This window comes from Apodemus sylvaticus, chromosome 5 (assembly GCF_947179515.1).
Source record: "Apodemus sylvaticus chromosome 5, mApoSyl1.1, whole genome shotgun sequence".
Taxonomy (NCBI): Eukaryota; Metazoa; Chordata; class Mammalia; order Rodentia; family Muridae; genus Apodemus; species Apodemus sylvaticus.
Window position 1 is genome coordinate 9033595 of NC_067476.1, and position 12027 is coordinate 9045621.

The following is a 12027-nucleotide window of genomic DNA, read 5'->3' on the forward strand; positions in this document are numbered from 1 at the left end:
ACCAGGCATGCAGATAGTGCACATGCGTACACACAGATAAAACATGAATACACACAAAATAAATCCTAAGAGGGAAAGAGGATTTGATGATTCCTTTCAGCCAGCCTTTGGTTGGTTGCTGGGCAGTCAGATCTGTTTCAGGATGGTGAAGATGAGCTGTTGCGATTCCCCTGGGATCAGAGTTGGTGACTGGGATGGTTCTGTGTCTATGACAAGCTCCTTAGCTCCTCTTTCTTTGACTAGGATGAAGCAGATTCCAAGACAGCGTCCCCGTGGAAGGTAAGGACTCCTATACCTTACTAGTTCTAGGTGTTTTGCAGGAACATACAGTGTCTTATTTCTTTCTTGTGTGCATTTTTCTTGGTATCTAGCTTGACATGAACGTTCACTTGGCTAGTGTGGTCTTCTGACCTTAGTGGCTATATTCTGTTGTCTGTGGAACTAGGAGCTCTAATGCAGAAGTGCCTAGTAATGGTAGGACATCTTGATCCTAGAGTACACCCCACCCAGGTAGTCATCCATCATCAGATGCTACCACACAACAGCATGGCAGTGCCACTAAAATGATGTAAATAAGGTAGTGACTGAGGATGGGAATGATAATGGTCCATTATCCAAGGGACTTGCTCAGTAGCTAGAGGAAGCTTGTGTTAGAAGGTCCCTCTTCCAGAGCAGGAAGGGGAGGAACAAGTTACCCCACAACCCTGCAGCAGCTTTCACTCTCCGCGCAGGGGCAGCACTGCTCCAGAACAGCACAGCTCTGCCAGGGACTGAGCTTCCAGCTAAGAAAACAGTACCAGTTACACACATTTTAGTTCTGCAGCAGCGGTTCAGCTCTCGTGTGTGTGTGTGTGTGTGTGTGTGTGTGTGTGTGTGTGTGTGTGTGTGTGTTGCTGAAGCTACAAAGTTACAGGTAGACTTCTGTTACATAAATGTATACTCTCAAGACATAGAAGATGACTTGGAAACCCAGCAGGAGAGGCCTTCCATCATCAGCCTTCTGTGCTCCCCCTTGTGCTGTTTAGTCAGTCACCTTGTATACCTGTCTCAGCCCCGCCACAGCTTCCCTCATAGCTCTATCATTAACTTGGTTTTTAAAAAAGAAAGGTATAGGACTTTTTCACATTTGACTCAGTTCTTCATGTCCCACTCTTTTTCTTATAGCAAAATCTAATGAACAGACAACTTCCAACCGGAATGTTCTGCTAAGCTCTTCTAGCAATGTAAATTCTTTTGAAAATAGATTTTTAAAAAATAAAAGGAAAAAGAATAAAAGAGGGTCTTGTTATTTGGGCCTGGCTAGTCTAGAACTCGCTACATAAACTGGGCTGACCTGGAAATCACTATGTAGAATAGGCTAGCCTTGAGCTGACAGAGCTCCCACACACACACACCTTTGCCTTCCAAGTTCTAAAATTAAAGGCATGCACCACAATGCCTAGCTGAAAATACATACCTTAGCACGACACCTGTGTGTTGTGTGTGGGCCCACACCACAGTATGCTTATGGAGCCGGTGGCACTGAGCTTTCCTTTGTATTACGTGGACCCAGGGCTGAGAGCTTGGTGCCAACTGCCTTTATCTGATGAGCCGTCTCACTGGCAGACTTAGGTCTCGTTGTGAGTTGTCTCCTAGTTCTAAGAAGGCGTGGGAACGATGGTCCTGCCTGCTGGATCTGGTCTAACACCCACATGACATCTGCAGCTCATGGAAACATTGATGGCTTCCCTCGCCTGTATCTCAGCTGAGCCCTACCTCTTCTTATCATACTTGAAAGATTTTGAGCCAAGAGGAGTGTTTTTGTTTTGTTTTTATTATAAGCTGCGTGAGAGAGGACATTTTGAGGCTCCTTGAGTATTTACAGGTGTCTGCATTGTGGAAAACAAAGTTCAGTCATTGGCTTGTTTCCATTTTACTTCAGCAGTGCTTTCCCTTTCCTTCAGGACATTGTTAGAAACCACAGCCTAGAGCCGGGCGGAGGTGGTGCACGCCTTTAGTCCCAGCACTTGGGAGGCAGAGGCAGGTGGATTTCTGAGTTTGAGGCCAGCCTGGTCTACAGAGTGAGTTCCAGGACAGCCAGGGCTACACAGAGAAACTCTGTCTCGAAGAAAAAAGAAAAAAAAAAAAAAAAACAAATCCAAAAAACAAAAAAAAAAGAAAGAAACCACAGCCTAGTAACCACATTAGCCATGGAAGTAGTCACAACAACCAGTATTTGTAGATCTGTAGATCTGGATTCTTTGGTGTGGACAAGAAAGTACACCATTCATGACTCTGAGCTGCCCTTCCTTCAGCTGCTGCCCTCAGGGTTTCACTCTCCTAGGTCTGCCTCACTCTGCAGCCAACTCCACTTATGTTCTTGGTGTTTTCTCACACCTATGTAGTCCATACTTTGAATGTTGCCAGTGTCTGTGTAGGGTTTGGTGGATTGACTGTCAGGACCTACCTAGTGTCACTAGCAGATGTGTCTCTGAGTGGACAGGATCTTAACAGGTTTCATATGCTCTCCTCTCACAGTCTGCTCGATTGATGGTCCACACAGTGGCTACCTTCAACTCCATCAAGGTAAGAAGTGACCAGCTCTCCTGCTGTACTGTCTTCCTTATTTGGGCAGTAGCCGAGGGCTTGTCCTGTGCTGGAGCGCGCTGTGAGCAGGCCTGCTGCCATAGGTCTCAGAGACATCCTCATCAAATGCCTAGAGTCATGAAATAGCTTGATTACATTTCTTGATCTAGACTACAATCTCAGCATGTCTTACTTTGCTGTGACAAAACACTATGACCAAGGCAATTTATAAAATAAAGTTTTATAAATAATAATTTATAAAATTAGGCTTATGGTTTCAGGATAGAGTCCATGATGGTATGGCCACAGGAACAGCTTAGACTCTCATACAGACAGGAGGCAGAGAGAATACATTGAGAATGGGCAGTGTTTTGATACCTCCAAGCTGTTCCCAACTCCCATCAAATCTAGTTCCTTCCCAAACATCCAAAGGGGAACAAGTACTCAAGCATGAGCCTATGGGAGTCGTTCTTATTCAGAGCAGCACAGAGCAGCACTGAAAACCTTCCCTGGGATTTCTAGTGGACTGGGAACCTTAAGGGCCTACCTTTCCTAGATGTGCTCTGGCCCAAGACTTCACTGGTTGTAGTACTGAGAGAAGATTCTCAGAGGTGTCTCCATTTGGCAGTTACTTGTAGGCACCACATGCCCAGCACCAATGTTAGTTTATCCAATGTTGCAAGGTTTCTAAGTCATGCATTTGGGGGTTATTTGATATGACTTTGTTTGCTCTCCAAAAGATCATTGTTGTGGTATGCTGTTGTTACATTTGCAAGGAAATGAAAAATTACAGGCACCTATTTTCCCAAGATTGGGTTGTGGGTGTTACAGAAGAGTTTAGAAGAGAACTGATATTGCCATTCTCCCGTAGGAGCTGAATGAGCGTTGGCGGTCCCTTCAACAGCTGGCTGAGGAACGTAGCCAGCTCCTGGGCAGTGCACACGAAGTACAGAGGTTCCACAGGTGAGGGAACCAAGCATTAGCTGGAATGGAGGAAATAAGGACTTGGCCCCTCATGGATGAGGTTTACTGAGCAGGATCTCAGCATAAGTAGCTAAGTTTTCCTGATGTTTTGGCTCTTAACACCAAAGCCATGTAAGAACAGTGGATGCTGTTGATCCTGCTGGGAGGGAATGTGTGCAGCTACAGCAGATACACACGTACCAGCCCTGAGACAAGGCAGTGGCGCTTGGCTCTCACCGATGTGTCTTACCTACAGAGATGCTGATGAAACCAAAGAATGGATTGAAGAGAAGAATCAGGCTCTGAACACAGACAACTATGGCCATGATTTAGCTAGTGTCCAGGCCCTGCAGCGCAAACATGAAGGCTTTGAGAGGGACCTTGCAGCTCTTGGTGACAAGGTGAGAGATGCTTGAGGAAAGCTAAGGCCTGAACCCTGCCAGGCAGAGCTGTTTCCCTGAACATTCTTACCACTCTTTGCTTGTAGGTGAATTCCCTTGGGGAAACAGCCCAAAGGCTGATCCAGTCCCACCCTGAATCTGCAGAGGACTTAAAGGAAAAGTGCACAGAGTTGAACCAAGCCTGGACCAGCCTAGGCAAGCGTGCAGACCAGCGCAAGGCTAAATTGGGTGACTCCCATGACCTGCAGCGCTTCCTTAGTGATTTCCGGTAAAAACCAAATGTCTTAGTTATGTTTCTATTTCTGTGATAAAACACCGTGACCAAGTCAACTTCTATGAGAAGCCGTTTATTTGGAGCTCACAGTTTCAGAGAGCTAAGGGTCCGTAACCATCATGGCAAGGAGCACAGTAGCAGGCATGGCACTGGAACTGGAACTGAGAGCTCACTCTCCCCTCGCCCTCACACACTTTGGTTTTTTGAGAAAGAGTTTCTCTGTGTAGCCCTAGCTGTCCTGGAGCTCACTCTATAGACCAGATTGGTCTTGAACTCAAGAGATCTGCTTGCCTCTGCCTGTGAGTAGAGCCTCTCACTACTGCCCAGCTGAGAGCTCACATCATGAGACACACATCCAAGGCAGGGAAACTAGCTGGGCATGGAGGGGCTCGTGGAACCAGCCCCCAGTGATAACCTCCAGCAAGCCAACACTGCTAATCCTTCCCAAACAGTTCCACCAGCCAGGGAGCCAATATTCTCATATACGGGCCTATGTGAGCCATTCTCTTTCAAATAGCACATGAGGTGTTATTCAAAGATTGTTGCTACATAGAACCTTTGTAATAGTCAATTTTACTATAAAAGTAACCATGTAATATAAAATACTCAAACTACCATGTGCCAAAAATCTTCACAGTAAGCCTATTCTTGTCTGCACTGTGGGTACATTCAGGTTCATGTCACCTTACCAACTATTTTCTTCTTTAAATGTATATTTCATATAATAGAGATACACTTAAACTTTTCTACCACCTTTTTTTTTCTGGAAATAGTTTCAGTGTCACAGAAGTTGAAAGAGTCATAAAAGAGCAAATGGTATTGTTGCCTGTTGTCACCAGTTAACTTAGTGACATTCTCATTAATTGTAGGTTCCTTTGTTTTCTGGGCAACAGCAAATAGGTTGTAGGTCAGATTTCCCATGATCTAGTGCCTCTGTCTTCTAGTGGCTATATGGCACTTCACTGAGGCACAGTGAACATGAGTGATAGGCATCATGCCTTACATCTGTGTGGTCAGACATTCCCTCTCTTGGATGGGAGCCAGCAAACGATACAAGGCTGGGGACCTCTGGGAAATCAGGAAGTGCATGCAATCACTGGGGAATCACCTATTCTTGGTTTTCTCTGAAGAATTTGGGGTTTTATTTTGAGATTTTTGTGTTTTTGGTGTTTTTGAGGCTTATTTTCTTCTGAAAACTTTATTACATTTATTTATTGCATTATATCTGTGTATACGTGCCTGTGTGCCACAACTCCCCTGTGAATAGTAAAAGTCGTCAGCTCTCTCTACCCGTGTACTTAGATCAAATGCAGGCCTTTATTCTATGAACCATCTTGTCAACCCATTCTGAGACCCCTTCTTGTCTATTTTATTACTTATATATTTATTTGGGGTTTGGGGCGCAGGGTTTCTCTGTGTAGTCTTAGCTGTCTTGGAACTTGCTATGTAGACAGGTAAGCCTGGAGCTCAGAAACAACCTGCTTCTTCATTTGAGTACTGGGCTGAAAGGTATGCACCTCCATGGCCTGATCTCTTTCTTTCATAAAAAAATACTACAGATGCGTCATGCCCACCTTCTTTGCAAGCCCTCCCATGGACGCCCTCTTACTCTCTTTCAAATTCATGGTCTTTCTTTATTTGGGGTGTGTGTGTGTGTGTGTGTGTGTGTGTGTGTGTGTGTACTCAGTCATACAATGTTACTTTTTTTGTATATGTTTTCAGGGATGACCTCGTGGTATTGGATAACCAATTGTGCTTTTCCCCTGGGGAAACTGTCTCTTCATCTCAGAATTGCTTACCCTTTCCACATCAGCATGTCTCTTGGCATTGTCCTTGTTCAGGATATTTAAGCAGACACTTTGCTGAGACTACTGACATTTTTAGAAAACAAAATCTCATATCAAGCGCCTTATTTCTCTGGCTCTTAACAGTCTTTGTCCCCTCGTCTGCAGTGACCCTGAGCCTTAAGTGCAGGACTTGATGTTGTAGGTAGGTGTAACAGTTGACTGGGCTTCATGACTTGACAGGTCAAGGATCCCCTTTTTTTTTTGGCGAACACAAATAGCCATAAAACTCAGTCCTGTTCAATTTATGGCTAGGTCGATGTAAAATAATCCTCTAATGCTGAAGCAATAAAACTGGTTCCTGGACAGAGGCCTGCTTGTTGCCAGATAGTTTAATGAGTGTTCCTCTGTGAATCTTGTTTCTAGGGACCTCATGTCTTGGATCAATGGAATACGAGGATTGGTATCTTCAGATGAACTAGCCAAGGACGTCACTGGAGCTGAGGCTTTGCTGGAGCGACACCAGGTAGGTTCTGCTGGCCTAGTGGCCTTACCCGTCCCTATCTTGGGAACCAGGGCTTGACACCAGTGTAGGCATCTTCGGCATGTTACCTAATCCGTTCTCTCCTCTTGGCAGGAACACCGGACAGAAATTGATGCCAGGGCTGGCACTTTCCAGGCATTTGAGCAGTTTGGGCAGCAGCTGTTGGCTCATGGGCACTATGCCAGCCCAGAGATCAAGGAGAAACTTGATATTCTTGACCAGGAGCGCACAGACCTGGAGAAGGCCTGGGTTCAGCGTAGGATGATGCTGGACCACTGCCTAGAGCTGCAGGTGTGTACATTGATCTCATCATGTATTTCTTACAAGTGGCCAACTCTTCCTTCACACCTGCTTGTCCACTCTGTAGCTGTTCCATCGGGACTGTGAGCAAGCAGAAAACTGGATGGCTGCCCGGGAGGCCTTCCTAAACACAGAAGACAAAGGAGACTCGCTGGACAGTGTGGAGGCGCTGATAAAAAAACATGAAGACTTTGACAAAGCTATCAATGTCCAGGTGGGTCCTGGATCTCGAGGTCCTTGTTTGGCTTTGTCCTGAGTCACATCTTAGTTGATGGCAGTCCTATCTTAGTGACTAGAGTATAAAAATAGTTACAGACTCGGCTATTGCTGCCCTTTTTAATACTGCTATTAAGGAGTCAGATACAGATGGAGCTCTGCAGTTCAAAGCCAGCCTGGGCTACATATTCTGTTTCAGGTTAGCCAGGACTTAGTGAGAATCTTTCTCTAAAACAAACAATGATGTTCAGGTACCAGATCTAGCTATTCAGTAGAGTACTGCCTACTGTGCTTGAGGGTCCTGGGCTCAGTCCCCAGTTTTGCAAAAACGCTTACACCAACTAAGATTAGCATACCAACTGCAAGTTGGTATGAAATTAAAAAGAAACATTGGGCTGGATACATGGCTTACTGGTTAAGAGCACAGATTTACTGCTCTTGGAGAGGAATTGATTTCAACTCCCAGCCCTCTCATCAAGTTGTTTACTAGTACATGTAACTCCAGCTCCAGGGATCTGATGCCTCTCTCCTGCAGGCACCCTCAGCGTTAACATGCACCTGCCCACATGCAGGCATGGACACATACCCATAATGAGTAATCATTTTCTTAAGAAAAAGTATATTTGCCGGGTGGTGGTGGCGCACACCTGTAATCCCAGCACTCTGGGAGGCAGAGGCAGGTGGATTTCTGAGTTCGAGGCCAGCCTGGTCTACAGAGTTGAGTTCCAGGACAGCCAAGGGCTATACAGAGAAACCCTGTCTCGAAAAAAAAAACCAAATCCAAAGGAAAAAAAAAAAGAAAAAGTATATTTTGTTATACATCCAGTGAATACTTCCATGTTTTTTAAAAATAGGCCATATGTGGTAGCACATCTTTATTTCTGCCACTACTGAAAAAGCAGAGGCAGTAGACAAGACTTCTGAGTTTGAAACTAGCCTGGCCTACATAGACAGCTCCAGGCCAGCCAAGGCTAAGTAGTGAGACCCTGTTTCAAAACAGTAACAAGAAACCTTGAGATAGCAGCTTGATGTAACACTCCTGTAGTCTTAGCATATGAGAAGCTGAGGCAGAAAGATGGAGTTTAAGGCCAGACCGGGCTATGTGACAAAACTGTTTCCAAAGAAACAAAAAAAGAAAGTTTACAACCCAGAGCTAGAGCACTGCTGAGTGTGCCACAGACCCTGGGGTCGTCACACAGCCACACACAGACAGCGCTAAATCCTTGGGTGAAAAAACAGTAGAAGAAACAAAATTCAAAGGAGGCCTGTTGGATAAAGTGCACAAAGAGAGAGAGGGGGAAAAAAGGAAAAAAAAAAATCCTCAAGTAATTTCTGTATTACAGAATGATGACACAGCTGGAGCTCCCTGGTACAGTATTTGCCTAACATATGAAACTTGGGTTAAGAGCACAGCCCTGCAAAAAATAATGATGGCCTAGGAAAAGTTTAAATTATTTATGAGTATTTGTGTGCCTGTTTCTAAGTATATATAGCATGTGTGTGCAGTTCCCTCAGAAACCAGAAGAAGGTTTGTGATCCTATAGAAGTAGAGTAGAATTATAAGTAGCCACATGGTTGCTGGGAACAAAACCCAGGTCCTCTGCAAGAGCAGCAAGTGCTCTTAATGGCCAAGACATCTGTCCAGTCCCCAGATTTGTTGTATTTTGTTTTTTGAGATGGGCTCTTTCTGGGTAGTTCCGCCTGCCCTGGAAGTGGCTACGTGGAGCAGGCCTTGACCTCACAGACACAGCTTGCCTGCCCCTGCTGTGATTAAAGGCATGTGCCACTGTACCCAGCCTCCCTCCCTTCCCCCCAAAAAAATTTCTTTTAAAGATGTATTTATTTTATGTATATGAGTATACTGTAGCAATTTTCAGACATACCAGAAGAGGGTATCAAATCCTAATACAGATGGTTGTGAACCACCATGTGGTTGCTGGAAATTGAACTCAGGACCTCTGGAAGGGCAGTCAGTGCTCTTAACCACTGAGCCATCTCTCCAATCCCCAAAAAATATTTTTAAGGGCAAAAGATTATGTTGTGATAACATAATTCACTAAAACAAGGAATAAAATAAATAACTGTCACTTGAAAACCATTTTGTTGAAAACAGGTAAGTGATCATTTTATGATCTTAATTTGTTAGATATCTGCTGGTGTCCCCACACGTACACACCTCAGTATGACCTGAAGTCTTCTTGAATTAAACCCTACTCTAGTAATGATGATAATCAAGCTAGCTTCTAAAGTGTCAGTGTGTTCCGATCCTGCTACCAGTTAGTTCCATCACCCAAAGCGTAACTGTCTCCTCTGAAAACCAACAGGCCAGCAGTCTTTCTTCAGCCCACCCTGACCTCTTTGCCTGTTTACCCTTAGGAGGAAAAGATAGCTGCCCTGCAGGCCTTTGCCGACCAGCTCATTGCTGTTGACCACTATGCCAAGGGAGACATTGCAAACCGACGCAATGAGGTCCTTGATAGGTAGGTGTCTTGTAATGGTGACAGTCCCCACCTCTGAGACGATGAATGTCCCACATGCGAGAGGCCACACCTACTCCAACTTATTCTCTTCCTGGAAAGAACTCATATTTGATCTTCACTCTCAGATGGCGCCGCCTAAAAGCCCAGATGATTGAGAAAAGGTCAAAACTCGGAGAATCTCAAACACTTCAGCAGTTCAGCCGGGATGTGGATGAGATTGAAGCCTGGATCAGTGAGAAGTTACAGACGGCCAGCGATGAGTCATACAAGGACCCCACCAACATCCAGGTAGGGGCTCCTGGGACACTTGTTCTGAAGTGCCTTTGTTACTGAGTAAAGCTGTTAAATGGGACTCTTTAAGGGAGTATGCCTATAAAGCCATGTGCTCCATGGTAAAGCTTAGAAAACGTCCACTGGGTCGGTAGAGCCATTTGAAAGCTGCTCCTTTGCCATACTCTGTCAAAGATATAACATGACTAATGGACCTGCCCTGGTGCTGTTCCCACGAGCTGAACTTCCTGGGGAAGTATGATGGCAGAGTGAGGCTCTATTAGCTGGGACATGTTCACATCAGTGTACTGAATTCTTCTTTCCATCTGTTTTTGTAGCTTTCCAAGCTGCTGGTAAGTTTTTCACACTTTTAAGAGTTCTAGATATTTGAGCTCTGGGACTTCTGTTCTACTCTAGAGTACTGTTACTGTGGTTACATCTGGTCCGCTGGTGTCTGTTCATCCATCATCAGTCTAATCCCCAGTCACTCCATCCAAGTGTCCCTGTGAGATGTGGCTTTCTCTGTTGTAATTAGTGTGTAGTCCCTATCTCCTCCTCCCTGTTTCATCATCCAGGCAAGTTTTGTACAACTGTGTTTGATTTGGGGGGCAGTAGTTGACCACTTCCTTTCAAGGGGTGCTTTTGAAAATAGAATATTTTCCTGGGCAGGGCAGGCTAGCTCAGGGTAAATCCAGTACATACTCAAGCTGGTATTAGAGGTGCTAGCCTGGAGAACTGGAATAGCAAGGAGTGCTTCCAGATCTAAGCAGACACTGATCATAAAAAGGTAGATAGGCCGGGCAGTGGTAGCGCACGCCTTTAATCCTAGCACTTGGGAGGCAGAGGCAGGTGGATTTCTGAGTTTGAGGCCAAAGTGAGTTCTAGGACAGCCAGAGCTACAGAGAAACTGTCTTGAAAACAAACAAACAAACAAACAAACAAAAGGTAGATACATCTGTTGCCACATGGCTTTAAAGGCCCAGAAAAGTGGAAATAGGGCTTTAGAGGAGAACAAATGGATTTGGACCAATGATGAGAACAAGCACTGGAGACGGCATTGTCAGGATCTGTGGGTGAGATCTGAGTCCTAGTGCTGGAGCCACAGGCAGGATCCCCTCCCTTTAAGTCTCTGCCTCTCAAATGAAACATTGAGTGCAGAATTCTTGCCCAGCTAAACTGCTTTGTTTTGTTTCTCTTAGTTTTCTTTCTCCAGTAACATTATCCCTGAGACTCTTCTCATTTGCCCTCTGATTTCCCCAGAATGATGTTATAGCTGCTGTATCCTCACAATATCTCTCCTAAGTGTTTCTGCACCTTTGTTTCTTAACAAATTCTTAGAGAAAGCCCACAGCTTTCTCTACCTGGCAAAAGTAAAATTCAGCCTGCCTTTTAGACTGGGTTTTAGCAGCCTCATGTTTTGATTAATGACAGCTACCAGATGGTCATCAACAGAGGAACCACTGTAGCCTTCAGATGTATTCCTACTGTAGGTAGTAGGATAGCCCCTACGTCTGTCCAGGAAGGCATGGGATAAAGACATGGGTTGATGTTGGTACACAGTTAGAAGCAGAGCTGAAATTGACCGCTCTATCTCATACCAAGTGCAAAAAAAAAAAAATACAAAATTTTGAGGCTTTGCTCCCAGCCTGCTAGTAAGCTGTTCAGAACTGTCTTTTACCCCACTGCCCATGACTAGTGCATTTCCCTTTCTGGCCTAAACCTACCTCTGCTGGGCTCCCATAGACCTCAGACCACAGCACCACACAAGCTGTGGTGGCTTTCTGTCCATGCCAATGCTTGCCTTTTTCCTTACCTACCCTATACTCCCTCCCTCCTGAGCATATCTTTTGCCTTAAGGACAAACCTGGTAAGAACTGCCTCTGAACAGTGGTTTGGTATTTCCAGAGCAAGCACCAGAAGCACCAAGCCTTTGAGGCAGAACTGCACGCCAATGCTGACCGAATCCGTGGAGTTATTGACATGGGCAACTCCCTCATTGAGCGTGGGGCCTGTGCTGGCAGTGAGGATGCTGTCAAGGTATGGTTCAGGGGCCTTACTGACTCCAGGAAAAATGGCAGCACACTACCATCCGTGCTACCACACCTGATACTACCTAAAACCTAGTCTTGGAATTCAAGAACACAGTTCCTTTGATTGTTTCCACGTCCTCTTTGTCTCTGGTTTGGGTCTTAGGAATGAGCCCTTCAGAGATTTTCCTATCCCTAAGTGA

General features: G+C 45.2%; 1 protein-coding gene across 4 annotated transcripts in view; it reads left to right on the plus strand.

Moving 5' to 3' along the window:
- Positions 1-12027, plus strand: part of Sptan1 (spectrin alpha, non-erythrocytic 1) — a 68346-nt gene that overhangs the window by 42064 nt on the left and 14255 nt on the right. For 2 of the 4 annotated variants that reach the window (XM_052182038.1, XM_052182040.1), the window contains 12 exons: positions 244-279; positions 2518-2565; positions 3437-3528; positions 3785-3929; positions 4016-4197; positions 6414-6513; positions 6625-6822; positions 6899-7045; positions 9424-9527; positions 9653-9815; positions 10136-10150; positions 11703-11834. In XM_052182038.1, the coding sequence (XP_052037998.1) occupies positions 244-279; positions 2518-2565; positions 3437-3528; positions 3785-3929; positions 4016-4197; positions 6414-6513; positions 6625-6822; positions 6899-7045; positions 9424-9527; positions 9653-9815; positions 10136-10150; positions 11703-11834 (1362 nt within the window). The remainder of the gene's footprint in view (positions 1-243; positions 280-2517; positions 2566-3436; positions 3529-3784; positions 3930-4015; positions 4198-6413; positions 6514-6624; positions 6823-6898; positions 7046-9423; positions 9528-9652; positions 9816-10135; positions 10151-11702; positions 11835-12027) is intronic. The other 2 variants (XM_052182039.1, XM_052182041.1) reach the window with 1 other exon arrangement.